This window comes from Anser brachyrhynchus (genome assembly GCF_964034855.1).
Source record: "Anser brachyrhynchus genome assembly, chromosome: 11".
In the NCBI taxonomy this organism is placed as follows: Eukaryota; Metazoa; Chordata; class Aves; order Anseriformes; family Anatidae; genus Anser; species Anser brachyrhynchus.
In genome coordinates, this window is record NC_137706.1 from 554,895 (window position 1) to 576,144 (window position 21,250).

At 34.6% G+C, this 21,250-nt stretch overlaps 2 protein-coding genes across 8 annotated transcripts in view; one reads left to right on the plus strand and one right to left on the minus strand.

The window, feature by feature from the left end:
* Window positions 1–13,999, minus strand: part of FGF7 (fibroblast growth factor 7) — a 29,297-nt gene extending 15,298 nt beyond the window's left edge. Inside the window, exons 1-2 of one of the 4 annotated variants that reach the window (XM_080607957.1) lie at window positions 13,777–13,999; window positions 12,675–12,913 (exon numbers count right to left, since the gene is read on the minus strand). In XM_080607957.1, the coding sequence (XP_080464083.1) occupies window positions 12,675–12,913; window positions 13,777–13,841 (304 nt within the window). In that variant the 5' untranslated portion in view covers window positions 13,842–13,999. Of the gene's footprint in view, window positions 1–12,674; window positions 13,261–13,776 lie in introns of all 4 variants that reach the window. The other 3 variants (XM_080607959.1, XM_080607958.1, XM_080607960.1) reach the window with 3 other exon arrangements.
* The window catches only part of FAM227B (family with sequence similarity 227 member B), a 233,305-nt gene that overhangs the window by 148,134 nt on the left and 63,921 nt on the right, over window positions 1–21,250 (plus strand). The gene's annotated exons all lie outside the window — the stretch shown is intronic.

Genomic DNA, 21,250 nt, shown 5'->3' on the forward strand with positions numbered 1-21,250 from the left:
TTAAACTCAACAGGAAATTTTAGAACTAAGTTGAAGACCATGAAGTTATACCAGCACAGAGCTTGGCTGTAACCATACTAATACTTTCTAAAGTTATATATAAATACTTGTTCTTGGTAAAGAATTTGTTATGCTATTTGCTGTGACTGAAACAATTATGTCTATTCCAAGCACTTAATGTGGTGAATAAACCTTTTCTTTTTAAAAATATTTGTGACTTCACCTGTATAGCAACAAGAAGCTGGAGAAATAGTACCAAAATTGACCGAGAAGATCTGTTTTTACCATACAGAATGAAACAAAGTACTACTGCTGTTCTTAACTTGCTCCTTTTTTGCCACCTGCATGAATATAAATGTATACTTGACTCATATCTGAATGCAAATGTTACACTGCAGAAAGTTGCGTACAAAAATAGATTATATTTCTACTATTAAATGTATTCAGCATAAATAATCCAATCAGTTTCTACTCAGTATAGATATGTGGACCTGTGGTTTTAATATAGGTCTAAAAACTTAGTATAAATTTCCATTTATATCTTCTATGCAGAAATATACTTTTCAACATATATTTGAAGAGTTATAGCCAGATATTTTTCAAATTTAATATCATCAATTGGGTATATTATGATGTACTGTGCCCTTAAGCCTGTACCTTCAGTAGAATAACAGAGATAGCAAGATTTCTACTAGACAGCTGTTGGTAAGCTAGATAAGTAATTCTGACTTAAAAGTCAAGAAAAGATTAATGGTGGAAGAAGAATTTCATTTTTCTTTATGCCTAGTCTGTATTGCCAATTTTATGAAACTCTATTTTAAAGTAAAAGCACATGGATTTGCAGAAGCAATAGTTACTATTTGGCATCCTTCAGATTAACTCCTCAGTCCATTAGCAGGCATCAGTATCAAAACTCTTGCGGATTTCAATAGAGCCAGGCTTTTACAAACTGCCTGTATTTTTCTCTTTCCTAATATGGGTCTTTAAACTCCTGAGTAAACTTTTCCTGATGAATCACAGGGTTAGATAGCTTTTCCACTAGTCAGTAACTTAACTCCTTCACAGCTGTGCAATTTTTTTCCTACTTTCAAAAGCAACTATTTAGACTGCTATTGATAGTTCCTTATAGTTTATCAGTGTAAGTAAGAGTAGAACATCCATATCTTGACTATATGTTGAAAAGAGTTAATGCTGTACTTCTCTACAATTACTTTCTCATGTTGATTATATCTCTGCATTGTTGAGAATGTTTCAAATACCATGAACACTATGAAAGGTGTATTTTTTTAGGCAGAAACCTGTGTTAATGAAATAAACATGGCACTGCTCAACAGAAACTAAATCAGTATTTTTTATTTACTTTATTTTATTTGTACAATACCACCTATCAGATAAATTGCAGCACACCATAGATAACATATATATAATTTGCCAGGGGTACCTAACAGAGGCTAAGGGGAAAACAAAGAAAGCAGCATCCCCCTGTGATGGGTCTAGAGCTGGAATAGAGTCAATTTTTTCTAGGAGCTGTAACTAACTCCTAGGAACAGGAGCTTTAACTAGTAATTACACTTAAGTTGAAGTCATCTGAAAGTATCCATACCTGCACTGTTGAAGTGTGAATGAGAAGACAGTATACTAAGTTGTGAGCCAAGGCCATCATTATTTATAGTGCTATATACAGGCAGAAATACTGTGCATTTTCCTGCATCACCTAGAGTGGGATGAGGACACATTCTAGTTTTGGAATTCACATAGTTAATTCTTTGAGGAAACAAGCATAATTACCTTCTTTTGTAACTTGTACAAAACTGAAGTTTGTTATATTTTCTGATATACCCCAAACAAAAATGCATCATAGATAGAAACAAGTAGTGAACAGCTAATGTGAAGAGGTGGAAAGGGAAGGAAAGTGGTTTGTTTGTTTGTTTTAATGATAGTCATGCATTTTAATTTAGCCCCAGCAGAAAAAAAAAAAAAAAGTGTATCTTATGGATACAAGATGGTCACTTGCAAGTGATTAGGAGGCCAGGAAATGCAGGTTTTATTACTTATTTTGTCTCAGTGGATAACAGTGGCTACTTGCACTCTTTTGAAAATATCACCTGAAGTAATTTAGAAATGTAAGTATCATATATATGCTGTGAGGTTTAGGCTTAAGTATTTCTTTTGGAAATGTAACTTGAAATGTCACTCAAGTGCTTGTCATCACTTTTAGAAAATTGTCTTTGAGATGTCTACAGATCTTGTCTGAAAAGGAGAAAGTATGTACATAATACCTGCTCATATTTATAAAATATTTTGCTATATAAGAAGAAAAAATGGGATTAATTTTCATTTATCTTTTGCCCAAGATAGGTATTTATTACATTCCAAATGTTAAAACAATTTTGAATAATTTCTCCACAATAATTGTCATAAATACATCTTCTATCACTAGATCATTTTGTGCTTAAATGATATAGGCATTGGAACTCATCACATTCTCTTAAATAGTCTGGTTGGATCAGAGGTAGGCTGTTCACCTTACTAAATTAGGATTTTTATGCCTCCTGTTTTATGAATCATATGAAAAATCACATGTTTTTGTCTAAGTGATGCTAGTTTTACCATCTTAGTATAGACCGGTTTTGCTTCCAGTGTCCCTTCTGGATGAAAGTGCCATTTCAGAAATCATAATTAAATCATTCAGAACATGCCCTAAACCAATATGATTAAAATAGATGTATTCAAATTCAAAACATTGGATTACTTAGTTAAAAAAATTAGCAGAGCGTGATTTCCTTGAATGATGTGGTAATAGTTTCCTAGAAAAATGTGGCAATCTTTTTTTTCTTTAATTTTTTTGCATGACAGTTATTTGCAGTATTATAGACTAAATTTCTCAAGCCACACAGAGAAGCAGACAAAATAGAAGGCACACTAAGTAATTTTAATTTGATGTTTGCAATCAAGTAGTCTGAGCACCAGTTTGCTCATTTGAACATTCTGACTGAAATGCGTGTACAATAATTTAGAAGAATAGCTTTACTAATGGTGTATTATTTTTGCTGCTCAAGATTAGATGCATTTAAAGGGACGTGTGTAAGTGGCCTACGATTCTTGCCGCTTATAATTTATGTAGACTCTCCTTAGGTTACACTCAAAATTCATGTAACAGTTGTTTTCCTTTGAGCTAATGAATATTAACTACAAACTCCACCACCAGTTCACCCAATGTATGGCTGTTACATTGGTAGTAAAGTAGAAGAATATGCCAGACCACTTGTACTGTAGAGCCTCAATAAGAAAACTTGTCTCCTGACTGCTGAAACAGATGCTTAGACTGAATAGCAACACTCTAAAAGAGAGTACCACTACTGTAGGGGTGGCAGGATGTGAAAGAGAGCAAAAGGCTCAAAACACCTGTGTAGTTGATTACATTAGTAGGTGGCAGGAAGGAGAGGCTAACAGTGAGCAAGGGGGGGTTGTTACAGGGAAAAGGCTCCCCCATTGGATCTCTTCATGGCTTTCTCTGCATTTCTTATCTGATGAGGTAGGTGGTAGTATTTGTTTCTTGAGTCGATGAATAGTTTTTTTGGAATCATAATTATGATAAAGTATTAAAAAAAAAACCTTTTTTTTTCTGACTTGTACAGTATTCTAGAGTGTTCTAAAGAAATATTCACTTGCTGTAGGTGTTATGTACCTTCTCTTTGGTTTTGGCTATAAATCTGTGTTGGAAATATTGGCCAGGATCTCCATGTTTAGTTAAAGAAGTAGAAGGTTCACTTACAAGAATGGAGCTTGCTTGAAATGCGAAAATCCTTTTTTGTCACCAGCTAATTTACAAGTAGCCTCTTTTGCTGAATACCAATACCCTGTCCACGAATATTGTTTATTTGTTATGCTTGTGGTTCATATGTTGTCAGAGGTGTTTATTATGTGGTAGAGATTTTCTTTTTGTACTGTTATGGAATGATATTGGTAAGTTGTGCTAAACTAATACAAGCAATAGTGCTGGGTGGGGTACGGTGAATCTCACTGTCGACCCATGTCTTTGTTCCTGTCCTCATGTGAGGCTGGTTACAGGTTAGTTTTTGTGGTTTTTTTTTTGTTGTTTTTTTGTTTTTTTTCTTGAAGGCTTCTCAGGTGCAGTTTCCCCTCATAAGCAAATATGAAGGACTGTTGATGAGGAAGATCTTGTACTGCCCTTGCCCACACTGAAAATCTGTATTTGCTTGCAAAGCAGCCCTAACAAGCAAATCTCACGGTTTGAATCTCTTTACTAGATTCACGTAGCTGTTTCCTAAATCCCCGTAAAATCTCACCAATGAGGACTCAATTGTTTGGATTTCTGTTTCATCATGCAGCCCCTAAGCTGCAGAGGCTGTTCCAGGGGAAGTAAGTTAGCATAGTGGAACTGAAGTTGCTTTTGCTGGTAAAAGGTGTACTCTCCAATTGTATTAGTACTGTCTGCACTCCCTAGGATTCAGTTATCTTTACCGTTTTCCTTCTGAGTGTCTGTCAGGGTGTACAACTCTTGTTTTCACAAAGCCCTTGCTGCAGAAGCTACAGGGGGAGTGAATGGAATCTGTTCATTCCCTGCTCTGTGTTGCCTTCTTCTCTTGAGTTAGCAAACACCCCAATTTTCACCCAAATCCATTGGCTTAATGGCTAGCTAGAAAGCCTGACCATTGTCCCCCTCAGAGTTCATGTAGGCCACTCAAATTCAAATCTACTATCATCACGCAACATTGTGTACCTGTTATTCAAAGGGGCCAGAAAGCTCCTGTAGTGGGCATTTCCACACACCTGACAAGCACATGATACTTTACATTTGCCACTGTATTGCTTACAGCTGTGCATGCAAACAGCCCATAGAACTATGGCACCTGAGCAGCTCTGGGACTTCAGACTAGCACAGATCCATATCCGACCTTTTCAAGATCTGATGTTGAGTGTGAGTTTTCTGACTAATATCTTCAACTGTGTGTTCATCTATAATCATTTCTGTCTGTAATAGTCACAAATTTGTCAATTTACATGTATTTACTGTAAACAGTCCCTTCTGACTGAAGCATCAAATCACACTTGACATTTAAAGGTCATAATAAAAGCTTATAAAATTAGCACACACGATCAATAAAAATATGATCTTGTTAGCATGGGCTTTTTTTTATTTTGAAGACATTACTTTCTAGTTAGACAAATATCAAAATTCCTGAGTATCAAAATGACCAAGGACAAGTCTGATCATCATCTTTTTAGTCTATAGCACCTCCCAGTGTTTATTAACACATTTAAGAAAAGCGAACCAGCTTACCAAAAGTAGAAGTTAGGCATGGCATATATGCAATTAAATGTTAAAGTACTAATGCTACAAGACTCAGAAAAAAAACTACAAGTAATAGAGGTATTCACAAGATATTTTGGTTGAAGTGGTGGACTTGAGTGCTATTTGTTACTCCCCCTGTTTTAGAAGTTAGTTTGGTGCTATGAAATGGACATGTTATCTGTGTTTTCATTTATGGTTTTGTGTTGATCTGTCAATGTTCTGACTGTGGTTAAATTTGAAAGGTGACATCTTGTAGGAAGCTGTCAGTGCTTTTAATGGAATATCCGTATTCTTATATCATTTCAGCCTGTTGTTTTTAGTTTGAATTGTCAGATTCCTGCTATAACTTTAAAAGAGCAAGTGTTCACTTGGAATTAATTGAAATAGTTCTGCTTGGACTTGGATTAACTTGGATTTACTTGTCTCTTTGTCTGATTCAGCCTGTTTTAGAATACTTCAGTGTTCTGTTGATAAAATGTTCAGGTCATAGACAGTGTGTGTATACTGTAAACAAATCCCACTATAATTTAATCCTCATCTTATTCTTTGTTTCCAAAGCTAAATAATAGTCAAGAGAATGTATTGATTGCATTGGTATTTTTATTGCTTTTTTTGTGTGTTTTCATGAAGTTGTGGGTCACATCTGTGAATATCCATTTCCAACTTTTCAACACCAATTGTTACAAAGAATTTTTTCCATTTGTATAAATGATGTCATGTGTTATGAAAGTTTTAAAGTGTGACAATTCAGTGCTATGATTGTTAACCTCTGTTACTGCCACAGGAATCTTCACTGTTAACTTTTCCTTAGTACTGTTTCTAAATTACATACACCAGAAGGCTAACTTGACCTTTCCATCAGCTCATATCCAGAAGTAAAAATAAAGTCAAAGGTCAAAAAAGACAATTGAAATACAGTTGCCAAATATAGTCATAGACAGCCAATTATGCAATGAAAGCAGTGTGCCACCCAAGGAGAGTAACAGCCTTCATTTGCCTAAACTTCTGTTTTAATGGAGAAAACATTCCAAAATATACTACTAGCTGATGTATCTTGCAGTGTGGAATGGTATAATTACATGCTTTAGGATGTCTTGATTTTCCTGAGCTTTAAGAAAGATGGAGGGGGATAAAACAGCTTTGCATAGTACTCCGGAATCCTAGAAATCTAAAAAAAAAAATTGCTTTCAGATACTCAAACAATACAGAAAGCTTGAAGCTGTGAAGGGATGTGTCTGGAGTTTGGTTTTGTGTTGTAAGAAAGGCTGTATAAGGAACTGTGTACCAAAATCTTTTTACCTACAAGGAAAATTGCTTCATTAAGATTTGAGTTCTGTTTTCCTGTCTAGCTGCTGCCTTTGTTTATTTTAGTTAATTAATATTTTATTAGTCAATATTCTATAATAAAAGTATTTAATGTCTATAACATTAGCACATAATTCTTTTGTAGGCTTGGAAGTTTTTTCACTAATCATTTTTGAAGCTCTTAATACAGTGGTGTAAAATTTGTCTTTTGTAGAGGCCCAGAGAGGTTGAAGAATTTTCCCAGAGTCTGTAAGCAAGTTGCTTAAAAACTTGGATTAGCCTCAAGTCTCTTGAGTCTCAGGTCAGGGCCACTTCAGTAAATTTTCTTCAGGATGGAGCAATAACATACTTAGCAATACAATACTGTTTGTGTGCGTGTTGTCTGTTTTTTTTCATTGATAAATTGTAGATAGTGGAGGAAAATGTGGGGGAGAAAAACTGCATTTTTATCTTCTTAAATATATCCATTACCAGCTTATGCAGCCAGCTGCTAGACTTAATTGATGGTTCCATAAAAATGTAACATTTCTCACTTCTGATAAATCTCAATATTGAGAGATTCAGAAAAACTCAATACACGGCTGAATTATAAAGGTGTATCAGAGACACATGAATCATTTTAAGTACAATGTATGTAAACTCAACCTAATTTTTTTCTGCTAATCACATCTCTCAGCTCATCCTTTTGAAGCACAGACAGACAGACATGGCCCTGTCAGTATATTCTAGCTTCTGAAGCTGCTGACTGTGCCTGAGCCCAGAGGCTTGATTCTCCCCTCACAAAGCTTATGCAATCACCTCGTGTTCAGAGTGAGAAGAATGTTGAGTATGATCTGCTACTGTTCTGACTTCATGCCTATTTTTCCTCTGGTAAATACCACACCATAGACAAGGTGATGAAGATTCAGGAGGTAAATTCAGAAGTAATGAACACTTTTTAATGTGTTTCATGGCACAATGTCAGTTGAGCTCTGGTCTGGGCATTGATAAGTGAGCTCTCAATAATCTTGCTGCAGTAGTTCGACTTAATTCCCTCCTTTCTTCTCCTCACTTCCCCCAGAGGGTACTGTTATCAAACAAGTCAGCAGAAGCAGGAAGACAGCCATGCCCCAGCTGTTTCTGTTAACTACATCTTTGCTTAAACTTAACCATCTTCAGCAGCAGTTGATAGTGAAAAGCTGGGATTTGTGATAAGATATGGGCAAGGAATAGACAGTGTCTCTTCTGCAGGTTCAAACTTGAGGGGCAGTAATTACCAACAGTGCTAGACAAAGAGCAAGAGGTAGGGAAAGAGTAGGGAAATATGTTATATTTAGATCTAATTAATCCCCTGTAAGAGAGAATGTCATCCTTGGCACTGTTGGCTGTTATTAGAGGGTATGTATATGTTGTCATTTGAACAAAATCTCTTTCTATTATAATGGTTGAAAAGATTAGCAGTGAAGCAAAAGCACTTTCACTTTAGTGTGGGTTTGTCTTCTACTAAGACCAATTCATTGGCTGAACCAACAAACTCTTGAGAAATCAGGAATGCAGCTGCAAAGGAAGACTTTACAGCTGGAGCATGCTAACCCTTAATTGAATCTAGTGCATCAATACCTGCCTTGAGTTATCTAATTTTCAAATATTTAATCTTCTTGTTCCTTTATTTAATGTGTATATAAACAACAGAAATAAAATTTGATGCAACAGCGTAGAATACATAGCCTGACATCAGTTTTTCCCTAAGTATATATAAAATGCTATTGGAAGTACTTTTGATTTCTAAGAAAGTTTGAGTATTTAACCACTAAGATGCATATAAAGTGCATTTTGTCAGCAGTTTGCAGTTTGTTTGAACAAAACTGAGTTAGAGTTCATTTAATGATGCTGAACACTTCTTTGTTGGATTTTGATCAAAAGAGAAGTAGTTTTCAATAGAATTTTATTCCAAGATTTCAGCCATTTTGTGCCAAGATGTCACTAGGCTATCTTTTATTTTCTTATATTTTTGGTTGGTTGTCACCACCGAAAAGAGGAAGAAATAGGCACTTTCTGGGTTTAGAGCACACATGGAATATGATAGGATCAGACATGTTAGGATTCAGGTTCCAGGAAGGCTTTTCTTGTAACTAAGAGGCCCTTTGAAGTCTTTAAAATGAGATTCCAAAGGCAACAGAGCGTGGAAAGTCCTAAACACATCATCCAGTTGTAGTTTTAAATCCTCTCAGATAGAAGCAAAATGAACTCTGATTTTTGCTTTCCTTTTTCCGGAACAAAACCAAATAAGATCATGTGAAATTCAATTCATGTGCAAAATGGAATTAAAAACTAAGCAGCAATACAGAGAGATTTATTTTCTGTCAGAGATGGAGAATTAACGAAATGCCGTAGTATCTTCATGATCTGCTCAGGCGCTCTTCTTACTATCATGAATTCTGAAAGTCTATTTTGTGTGCCCACTTAGATTATGTTATGTGAACAAGATACAAAATTTAATTTTGAATAAAAAGCCAATAGTTTATGTTTGGACAAGGTATAAGAAGTGATTGTCAAAGAAAAAAAGTGTTATGAGTAATGACAGATTTTTCTGGATGGCCTTGTCTCTTGGCTGCTTCCGAATTTTTGCTTTAGTTTTTCAGTGTGTGTCAGTTCTCACTCTGCATCTTAGTTTTCAGACTGAAAGCAGATCTGTTTCTGTCAGGTGCAAGGGGATTTCCTCTGCTTATTGGAAATTTGCTTAGTTTACTCTTGAGTTATTTGTTTATTTTACTCTTGTATTATATCAGTTTTGTGTTCACCAGAAGGCTCTATTGCTTTTTGAAATGTGCACAGAATAATTTTCTTTGGGTAACTAATGAGGTCATCACTGTTGTAAACAGGACTCATCAATTTGCTTTTATTGACACAGTACACACTTTTTTTTGGGACAAAACAGTTAACTTCGAATGTATTTTTAAACAAGTGTATGATGAGTACAGGTTAATTACAGTCAGTAAAGATTTCTTCCAGTATTATGTTTGAGAATTTCAGTCCATATACATTTAATACAGTGGCTCTTAAATTAACATCTTAAGAATTTTTTTCAGGTTTTACTTTTATAAGATATCTATAAAATATGTATACGTATATATTTATTCTGTAACTTAATAGAGAAATTTAAAACACAAAGACTTTAATTCCTCACTATCTTTGCATTCTTATATTCATGGTTCTGACTGATGAGACAAGCTCTGCAAATTTTTGGCACTTGCCAAGGTTATGATGTAGAATGATGAGGCTATCATTCTACAGACGTTTCTAATTGTGAAGATTGTTCTTGTTTCACAATTCATGGGCTGAAAACAAGTAATGTACTCCATCTGCAAGACTGTCAATGCAGCTTCTTTTATGAAGTCGTTATGGTTAAAAATGTGATTTTTTTCATGTTTTTATTTTAGTAACACATGTAAATGATTCAAAATGGAACTTATTAGTGGAAAACTAGGATAAAATATGAAGATACTCCTAAGAGCAGTGTTTTTCATACTGTCTTTATCAATTTGGCTGCAACTGTTCTGGGATTCAATCCTGTGAAATAGATTTAATTTACATTTTACTAATTTAAAACTTCCAGAACTGAAGTTCACAGAACAAGAATGCTTGAACACACAAATTGATTCATCTTAGTAATGGATATAATTTTTAAATGTTGATTTTCAGAAGCCCTGGATAAAAATATCCAGTTTGGTCTTCTAATGTTTAAAAAAAAAAAAAATAGGGAAAGCAGGTTAGTGTCTTTTTTTCCCCTCATATCACTTTTGTTAAGTGTATTTTAGTATAGAACCATAAACACATCTTCAAAAAGGTCTTTTACATACTCTGTTGATTAGAGGATATGACAAAAAATGTTTTTTATGATAGTTTTTGAGTTTCTTAGAGAATGTGTTCTCTTTCAAGTTCCTTTTGCTTATATTTCCCTATTCTACTTATCCAACAGAAGCATTCAGATATTATTTCCTAATGCAGAATAGCTAAATTCAAGCAAGAGACCTAAATTTAAGACGGTGGGAGTTTTCCCATATACTTCAGTTAAATTTAATGGAGACATTTCATTGTAGTGTATCTCAGTTACCAGATAAACCATTCAAGTATTGATTGTTATTTTTCTCCTGATTCTCTTTACATTTACCAGAAAGTGTTCAAAGTTTTTTCTCTGCAATATCTATGTAAGGGTTTAATGACTCAAGGTTGTGTTTCTATAATTCATGATAGTTTTTTTGCCATCAGTAAATCTTAACAAAGTGCTCAGAAAACTCTACAAGAAGTTGTAGAAGTTGTGCCTTTAGCACAAGATGATCTGATATTCTCTAGTGGTTTTACTACAGAACGTTTCAGGGTATCATTAGAGTGCTTCAGCAACATGGAATCCTGCAGAGAATTGAGAAACTTTACTTGAATTTCAAATAATGCTAAATTACTAACCAAGTTCTTAGTTAAGTAGAATGGAACCGCAAAAGAGCAAACGTATGAAATTATTCAGCTCTATATGCTGCCATAATCTTTTCAAAGTATTTGTAAATAATAACAGAAAAAAAAATGGGTACAGTGGATATTCAATTCTGTGCAAAAATTTAGAAGAAATTACTTCAACAGTCAGTAATAGTTTTTCCAGTTATTTTTATGGGAGCAACATTTCACTTCCAAACTACCCCTATGGATCTCTATTGTAACAATGTTTTCCTGAATCTCAATGGGAGTCTTCTTGAATATGGACCAAATAATTCATTTGGCTGCTGGCCATGTGTTGTCTTTCAGAGCAATAGGGTTTGCACTACGTAATAAAGTAGGAAGAAAGGAGACATATGGAAACAAATTTTAAAAGAAATGGTAACATTAATCAGTGAAGTTTTAGCCACACAAGTTGGCAAATACTTAATGTAGTCATGAAGTAAAGAAATAAACTTCGAAGCTCACTATCTAGGTGCATAACATGGAGGAGTGCTGTTTTTATAGAAAATATGCAGTCAAGTTCAGCTGAAAGCTGAATCACACTAACAACAGTTCTTGAAGTTTATTTTTTATTTATATTTTGCTACTGTTATTAAAAAGTGCAGTGACATGCAACCTATATTAAAACTGTATTTAATAGCATCTTTGGAAAGAAGTTTGATCTTTTCAGATGACTATAAACACTAGACCAGCAAGTCTCTGGCACTTCTTCCTTTAATTTTATTTTGAAACACGCAATATAATCTTAAGTATTTTTGTTGTATCTTTAAAAAAAAGTAATGTCTTTTAAAGTGAATGTCATATTTCTCTAAATATGTAGTATATCTGTAATACCATGAAAGCCAAAGTCTCAGAAATAGTGATTGTAAGACTGATGCCTTCAAGTAGTTGTAAATGGAAGTTATACAGTATATGTGTGAAAAACACAGATTAGTACAATTCTTTTGCCAGTTCAAAAGTTGTATTTGGTACAGCTTTGCAAAATATTATATGTCCATTCTCTGTAGATGAGTCATCTTTTTGGAAGAAAGAGTAGAGAATATTTTTTCTTCATCATGATCATTGTAATAATGAACTGCAGAAACTATAATAGATTTTGTTCCTGGCTTGGCAAGCTATCTAAAAGATTTTGCAAGACAGTTTACATAATTCTTTCCATTGAACTTTCTAGTATTGCATATATTTTAATTGTGATCTCAAATATACAGAACTTTTAGGTAGTTTGTGGACTATATAAGCGTGGCTTAATGTTTCATAAGTATTTTATGAGCAGAGTTTGTGGTTATACATTTTCATACTTAAACCTTAATTCACTTGTTAAAATAGGCTCTCTGTTTGCTAATAATTACCAGCTGTAACTAATACATTAGCAGATCTACAATGTAGTATTTAAAATGACGCATTTCAAAATCAATAACAAATGTCCTGCTGTAGGATTAATTGGAAAACTTGTCTTCTACAATGGTCAGTACGTTATACAAAATTCTTTTGAAATGACTATAAATCAAGGAATGGGGAAACAATGGTGTGTAAATGCCTAAAAACTTAGAAGTCAAATAGGAAAAGCAAAGATATTACTTACTGTAGTTGTTGTTTGCTTCTCTTGTCCCTTTTACTTTGCCTCGCTTATCAATCCTCATATACCACTGAGTTCGACAGAAAAGTCTTCTTACTCTTACATCCCCCCCTTCCATATAATCATAGCTTCTGGTATGTCGCTCAGGGCTGGAACAGTTCACATTTGTAGCCATTTGCTCTGGAGTCATGTCATTGCAAGCTAAAGATATAGTGCCCATTAGAAAGATAATGTAAAAGTATGATCTGTAGAGCAAAATTGGCAGGATCCATGTCAGTATCCATTTGTGCATTATAGTGCAGTGTTCTGGGTGTTCATGAACAACATAATGAAAATTAAATCTCAAGTAGACTGTTGCTCTTAGGTCACCGACCTGCCTTCTGTCTTTACGAGTTACAGATTCATTTAAATGAGATAGTTCCCTCTTCTAGAATTCTGATCGTTTATTCCTTAATAGTTAATGGTGAAATAGAAGAGCTTCTTAAAAATCTCTGCAGTCAGAATATCCTTTAAAGACACAAGTTATAAAAACCTTTGTTGTTGTGACCTTCTGTACTACTTGAATTTGCTGCTTGCACTGAAAGTAAAAGATCTGTGAGAAAAGGTTCAAGTGTAAGTCTTTATGCTCAATTGTTACAAACGTGCAAGGACACATTATGCTACTGAAAAGTACTATACATAAATGTATAACACGCTAAGCTGACTTTTACAAATATGCAAATATATATATACAATAGATATCTCTCATAACAATTTACGTAAACAGACATTTAAACTGATTGTAAACATAGTTCTGTCTCAGTCTTAAATCAGTCCAAAAATCCCATATTGATTCAGTTGAACGACTTTATCATGCATGGTAAAATTCTGCTGATTACTTCATACATATATCTTCACTATTAGCACAATCTATCAGATAACATTTCTCTAGTTCAAATTTCAAGACAGACTTCACAGTCTTAGCCTGTATTTTTATTCCTACATTTTTCAGTTTATTAAAAGAAATAGTTTTCATAATGTTTTTTAGCATCTAGCATATACAAATGAAGATAAAGGTTATTAGCTGTTAGAAACTGCTGAATGTTTCTGTAAAGGATAGATAACTTACTTGTTCCTGTTGATAAGAGCTGGATACCCAAGTATTCCATTTCTGTTGTCTGCTTTTTGCAACATGAGATACTCTATTGTAGCTACAAACTTTCTCAGCTCAGAAAGACTCCACCAAAATTGTAATTGTTTCCATAAATCAACACGCTAGAGAGATGTGTGTGCTTATGAGTGCGCGTGCATGTGTGTGTTGAGTCTGTTGTTCAGTCCTTTTCGATAAATACCTTTGCTGACCTCACTTGGAAGCAATTAGAATTTAACCAGTCAGCTGTCAGTTGAATGCACGAACAAAAATAAAAGGAGACTTGCATTGTATCGTGTCCAATGGTCATCAGAGGGAGCTATGTACATAGTTTATACTTTAAATCTCCAAGAATCTACTTTCTAAAAGTACACATCCCATGATGTGTGGATAGAATTGCTTTGCGTGCTACTTAGTGTTTCTGTGCTTTGGTTTAGTTCAGTATTTTTCTGTCTTTAAAAAAATTTCTCCTCCTCTTTTTCATACACACACATTTATCTGTTTTCTTTGAAATCTTTTGTGCAGCTTGGTGGATTCATAGTCTGCTTATTGTATTTCTGGTGGGTATATGAAACATGTGGGTACATTATGTATTGTGGAGAGTGTGCTGTGACCATTATAGATTGTGCTGCATATTTTTATATCATGGACTTGAAAAGAGGAACGACTGCAAAAAAATCACTGAGACTTTCACTTGATTAGCCACTAGGGGAAAATGAGAATGCATATGTGGATGTTTGAAAGCCTGACATTTAAGCACAACTTTTATTAGCATGAAGGAAAAAGTGCTACTAGGAAACAGCCTTCCTTAACATAGGTAGAATCATAGAATATCTGAGTTGGTGGGGACCCACAAGGATCATTGAAGTAGTTACTGGTTTCTGAAACTCACAACATGAGAATGAAAAGGTGCAGTGATGGAAGTAAAGCCTCATACTTCAACCAATGGATAACCAGGAGGCTTAAACTTCCCAGAGTCAAAGACATGGGTAGATGTGCCCGGCTTTCTGCTTCTCTGTGCTTATATCCATCTTTGGCATCAGTCTGCTATCCGAAGTCTATGTTCTGTTTCACCCTTAAATTCTGTCGAAATTCTGATGAATGTATTTGTAAAACATATAGAAGCTAGGTTTTCAATAGCTCTTTATCTTGTCTAATTTCCACGCTTAATGTGAATACGCTTCAGACCCTTCTGCAGAATACTAGTAAGAAGGAAAGTTTGGAATTAATTCATGAATCAAGAATGGTTTACCTACCTTTAATTGCCTGTACTTGATATAATAATGCTGTTTATCATTACCTGCTTTTCTTCCATCGCCACTCCTCCCACTCTGTAGAAATAGGTAACAGTTACTTCTTAGAAATTGAAGCAAACTGTAGAGGCAGTTAAATAACAGAGTACATACGTGCCACCTTGTGGTGAGGGGGACATAAGTGAAATGTTCTTTTCACTGGAATGGCCCAAAATAATCATCAAAGGTGTACAAGACCAGGCAACCTTGTATTACTCAGGCTTTTCCGTACACAAACACAGAGAATGAGTCGTTTCCTTCCTTCAAGTCCTCAGCTTCCTTCTTAGTGTTCAGCTGGGCTAATCCAATTTGTCACTTGCTTTAAATTATCTTTTTTAACTATTTATACTCATAATCCAAAGCTAATCAACTTTTAATGTCTTTATCTCCATTTCAGTGTATTGGACTGTTCCCTATATTCTGTGACTCAACATAAGTTTCCTAGTTCAGCAAGGGCTCAATATATGCTTTTTTGTGATATGAAAGATATGACACCATGGCTTTCAAAGACCTCATGCCTACAGTAGATATACAAAGAAGCAGCTTTCATTGAGTTAGCCCTCGTAAACTGTGATTACAGCTATTTCGACCTTGACTTTGTGTTTTGTCAGCCCCTGACTACCATTCTGACGTGAAGTGGGACTGTAGTGTTTTATGCCAGTTATGTTTCTGCCAGCGCATTTGCTGGATTTATGTCAGTGCCTTCTCAGATCTATTCCACAGTCTGAATCCAGAATGATAGCAATGAAAAAAATTTGTGGCATTCAAGAGGCTTATCTGTTGTGTATTATAAAGAAAGCAATTGAGGATAAAATGTAAACTCAGCAAAATAGGACGCAAGCAGAAATGTGTTTTTTTTAAATACTCCTTTCTTTCCTTTTTTTTTTTTTAATGAGCAGTAACAACTTTCACTTTCAGATCCATACTGGTTTTAATTTTTCCTTTTTCCTCGCTAACTTATTTGTTCTGACAGTTAGTTACAGGAGAAAAATATATATATATACATACCTGAGTTTTGGTTCCAGAAAGCTGGAGCTACTTGTGATCCAGGCATATGCATGTGTTTCTCTTGGCTCTGAAAAATAAGTAATTTTCTGTAAGTGTGTTTTTATGTAGTGCTTCAGTTCAGATCTTTATGAAGTTTTGTGTTTAGAATAAACAAAAAACGCTTTAAATAAAACTCTAGCTGTAAGTTCAGTCAGTGAACAATATAATTAACCTTTAATTACTGCTGCTAGCTTCCGCATTGTCACATTTTCTAATTATAGAATAACTTTTATTAAATACTTTAACTGTAGTTTTATTTAATCACACAGTTTGTTTTGCTATACAACTGCTTAATTTTTAATGAAAGGATGCCATCTTGATCTGCATATACTAATCAGGATTTTTTTTTACATAAGTCCAACCTGCTTCTGTTTAAACCAAGTGTAGCTAATATTTCTATCAGATTGCTTTATGTTAGTTTTCTGGAAGATTTAGCTAATATTTCTATCATATTGCTTTATGTTAGTTTTATGGAAGATTTAGCTTGTCTGGCACTTCTTCCTCTAGTTTCTTACAAACTTGTATACTTCGGGCTTTGCAAATCAAATCCCAAGCAAATTTTTAATGATATAGGGAAACTGTTGATCTGAAATGCTAGCAGTTTGCCGTTTCTTGAGCAAGTTTGTATTTGAAGTAATGTATTTGAGGTATCATGACCACATGAAACATAAAAATGTGCAAAATACACATTCTTTAACATATCCTTTAATATATAAACCTTGCCCCCTTTACATTAACCCATGCATTGGCTCCTGCTTGATAGTCAACAGTTGTCCAGAGCACTGCTACCGTGCAGTGCTGAAAAGGAAAAAGTGAAAATGAAGGGCAAGAACTTTGCTTCCGGTTATGAAGGCTGTGCATAGGCCTCCATTTCAAATAGAAACAGCTTAATAAAGTCTTCATTCTCTTCACTCCCATAGGCCATTACTTTTTGCAGTCATGTTTTCATCTAAAACAACAGAGATCTATGCTTTCTTAATCTCCAGGCTGACCTACTGTAATCTGTATCGTTCAGGTTTGGTATTGGGTCATGAAGGTGATTTTAAAAAAACAAAACAACAACAAAACCTTCCATGTTGCCCTGAAGACAAGTTGGACAAAACATACCTGCTAAGAAACTAACATTTCTATTGCTAAGAAACTATCATTCTTGATCCCTGAATTTGCTTTAGAACATGTCCCAAAATTCTCAGAACAGTAGGAATATAGTCTTAGTATCAGACTTCAAACCTAAGATGTTGGGTGTCAGTACCCTGCTGATATAGCTAAAATGGGATTCACTTGTAATTATTACATTTTACATTAGTAGCAATAAATATGAAATAAGGTCTTCAAGGTTTGCTTTTAACTCAGAATAAAAATATACAGATATTAATATTACATATATTACATATAATCCCAAACTGAAATGTGCTATGAAATATTGATTTCTGTATGAAATTTCAGTATGAAATACTGATTTCTGTTTAAGTGCTCAAGCTAGCAATTTTTAACACTTCACGTAGTTCCATATATAGCATAATCATTATTGTAATTTACTTGATGGTTAAACATTTTATTGACCATAAGGAAAATATAATTTGTGAATAAAGCTTAAAACAAGAATAAAGCTTTGTTGCCATGATAGTACATACCCATTATTAGCCTGTCCATCTGCTAGTCTTTTCATCTTAGAAAACAATTTTAGTTCTTTTTAATTGGAGCCCATCTGAAGGCAGATTTTTGGAGGACAGTTTTCAGCCTTTTTTTTTTTTCTAGTTTTCAAACTGTGGCTTCATTGATCTTCTAATACTGCCTATATACTTCATTGAACAAAGGTTGATTGAGAATGGAAAATTATCCTCTTATTCGAATATTTCTTTATATCTCTAATTACTCTTGTCATAGAAAAGAACTATATTGTGCAAATTATATGGTCCTCTCTTAGACTTGCACTACAATTTGCACTCTTTGATTAAACCACAATAAAGGGGAAATTATTAGTAGTCTTACAGTCTACTAACACCTGTTGGCATCTAGTTAGATGGCAGTGCATAAAGCACTGCATTTTCTTATGTAAAGATGTTACCAGTTAAAGTCAGAATGAAAACACTGTTAAAAGGATTAGTAAAAATGTCCAGCAAGTATAATGGCACATGACTTACCATCTTACATAGATACGTACCTGTACGTAATGAAAGAACTGGCAATATCACATAGCAGTGGATGATCTTATATCTATAAGATGGTCCTTAACTCATCTGAAAGTGAACTGGCTATGCAACAAGAAGAGATGGCAATTGGTCAGAATTTGGGATAAAATACTTTGAGTGAGAAAGCTCAAGGATTTAGTTAGGGGAGTGGGATTGGATGCTTCCAGGAAAGTGAAGGGGTTGGCACTGAAGAGAGGAAGATGGTTCAGAAAGGCAACTGCAGAAATTTAAGCAAGGGAAAAGGAACCAAAGTATGGAGGTTGAGAGTCGATAGACATGGAAAATACAACAGGAACATTTCCAAAACCTAAAGTGGAACACAGGTTTACACAGAAACAATGGACCTACACTGCAAATCTTTTGGCATGGCCTTAAAATATTAGGCACCTTCATTTGCTTACAGACTTCTACAGCTGTGAGTTTCTCTAATTAAACAGGCATGATAAATTCAAAGGGTACTGTCCCTATTGAGTTCTCTAGGTGTAACAATGGGGTGGAATTCCAAAAACCTAGTCATATGCACATACACACTCTACATTGAAACATCGTTAGCACTATGTAGTAAAGTACTCGAAGGGCACAAAACACTAGTTATCTCATGCATTAAATTAGGCAGGGAACTTGTGAAGAAAAGAATAATGGCACAGATTACAGTCTGTATCATACTACATACTTACAGAGACAGCCAAACAAATGTTATCCAAGTAAGCTCTTGTCATCTCCTGACATATACTTACATTTTAACTAACTTTAAGGTTATAAAATTATCGTTAGTATATTCTTACATAAATCAGAATGGTGTATGAGGCAGATTTCTATCATACTGCAGTGATTTACATAGCTGAGCATCTAGATTTCAATCATAGAAATGTATTCTGGGTAGGTAGCTTGGTTTTCCTGGAGTTTGTTCATAGTCTTTGCTCCTGCAATGCGCATGTTTCATTCTTCTTTTTCTTTTTTTTTTTTTCAAGCAGAATTTTTCATGAATAAAAACTCATGAATAAATTCAGAACAAGTGTAATTGTTTGTAATGGTTGCATTATTTATTACTCACCTGTCAGAGACAGGGACACCGTTTAGTCACAGTTGTAGGGTTTGCCAGTTGTTTACCATTTGGATGATAGATAAGCATTTGCAGAACTGAGGGAACTTAATAAAAAGGTGCCTTTAATAGAAAAACTGTGTTAATAATTGGCTTACAAGTGTGTTACACCACGTTTCCTCACTGATAATCAAGTCCATGATATCCTTCAGTCCAGGACAGTCATTTGATAATCTAGTAAGAGTGTGAAAGGAGGATTTAAAGATAATGTGAAATGCACTCAGATGTCTAGCACAAGCGTAGGGTTAGATCAAGCATGTCAGCATCATTCCTGAGGCATCTAGAATGGCTATGGATCAGAGGACTAGTTTTTCTGTGGCCTGATTACAAAGAGAGAGAAAAAGTTTCAAGATACCTTTGCACTGAAAGTAGTAAGGCAAATTGAGAATGTCAAAATTGGAGAGCTTCTTTCAGAGCTCCAGCAAGAGAGTTTAGGCAAGATATGTCTTATCTTTAAGATAAGTCATATTCTTTAAGTCTTAGTACTTATCTTTATGACTTATCTTTTTTAAGATTATGACTTATTATATGAATAATAATATAATTATTATTTTCAAACTGACCAGCATTTAAAGATGCCTAGAATTAAGATTACTAGAGTAGTTTATATTCCAAGGTAATAGCAGCATTGCACTTCACTGTATATGTAGCTCTTTTGTAGATTCAAGGAGTGAACCCTTCTATCTGTGAACAGCTGTGCTTCCACAAGTTCAAATGTCTGCTATTGCAGCTGTTGTTAGATTATTTGATTGGCTTGTGGCATGAACAAGGATTGAATTTTGCCAGCAAATTGATGAAGGTCAGGCTTTGAAACAGATCTGAGTCTCAACTGAGATAGGTCTGATCTGCCTCTTCACTCTTGGCTTCCTTTGCTTATCATAATTATAGCATTACTAAAATCGTTTCTACCCTTTTTCAGTCACTAGTTTTTCACACTTATTTTTGACAGAGATTGTCCATTGTAACTAAATTTTCTTCAACCAAACCTAAATAGTGCTGTTAAGTGAAAATGGAATGCAGAACATTTGGGAAGTGATAGAGAAAAAGGAGATGGAGGAGCGGGGGAACCCTAAGACTAAGGCATCTGTATTCCCTTTGCCCCCATAGCAGATAACATTTTAAACCTATTAAAGAGGAGAGAAAACTTGATTCCCTAATTAGTATAGTGTAATGGCAACTTGTCATTATCAGCTTTTTATGATATTGGATTGAATGAATCTGCATCATGTCTGCTTTCGACCTGTTGTGTCTCTGTTGGCTCTGATGTAGTTGACTGCGTTACTGCAACAGAAACCTTTTCTGCAGTAAAACAAACACACATTTTTTTGACCTGACTTTGTCAGCAGAGTATGAGTACAGGTCTTTTGCTTCAAGGACTTAAATGGTACATATTTCCTTGCATATTGTACATCATGGATGAAAAACCGTGGCATATATTTGAAAAGCACATGCAGCATGTTTGAGGAATAACTGTTCCTAAGAATGTTCATTATTCACTTGGGACGTAGGAATTATGTGATTTTGGAGACTGCTGACCACAAAAAATAAGTGCATATGTAATGATTAGTAAATACCCAATACCCTGAAAATTATTTTTAAAACGATTCCATATACATGCAAGATTTTGATTTTTCCAGGTACTTTCTAAATGGGGGAAAAAAAAAAAACACTTTTTTTTCAGGAGAAAAATGTTCTGTGAACACTTATTTTTCAGTGAGTAGGTGTAACAGCTCCAGTGAAAAAGTTACGTCACTAAAATATATCATGCTGAGGTACAGAATGTGTCAGTCCCTTCCCATGGCAGCCAACTGAATGAGTAT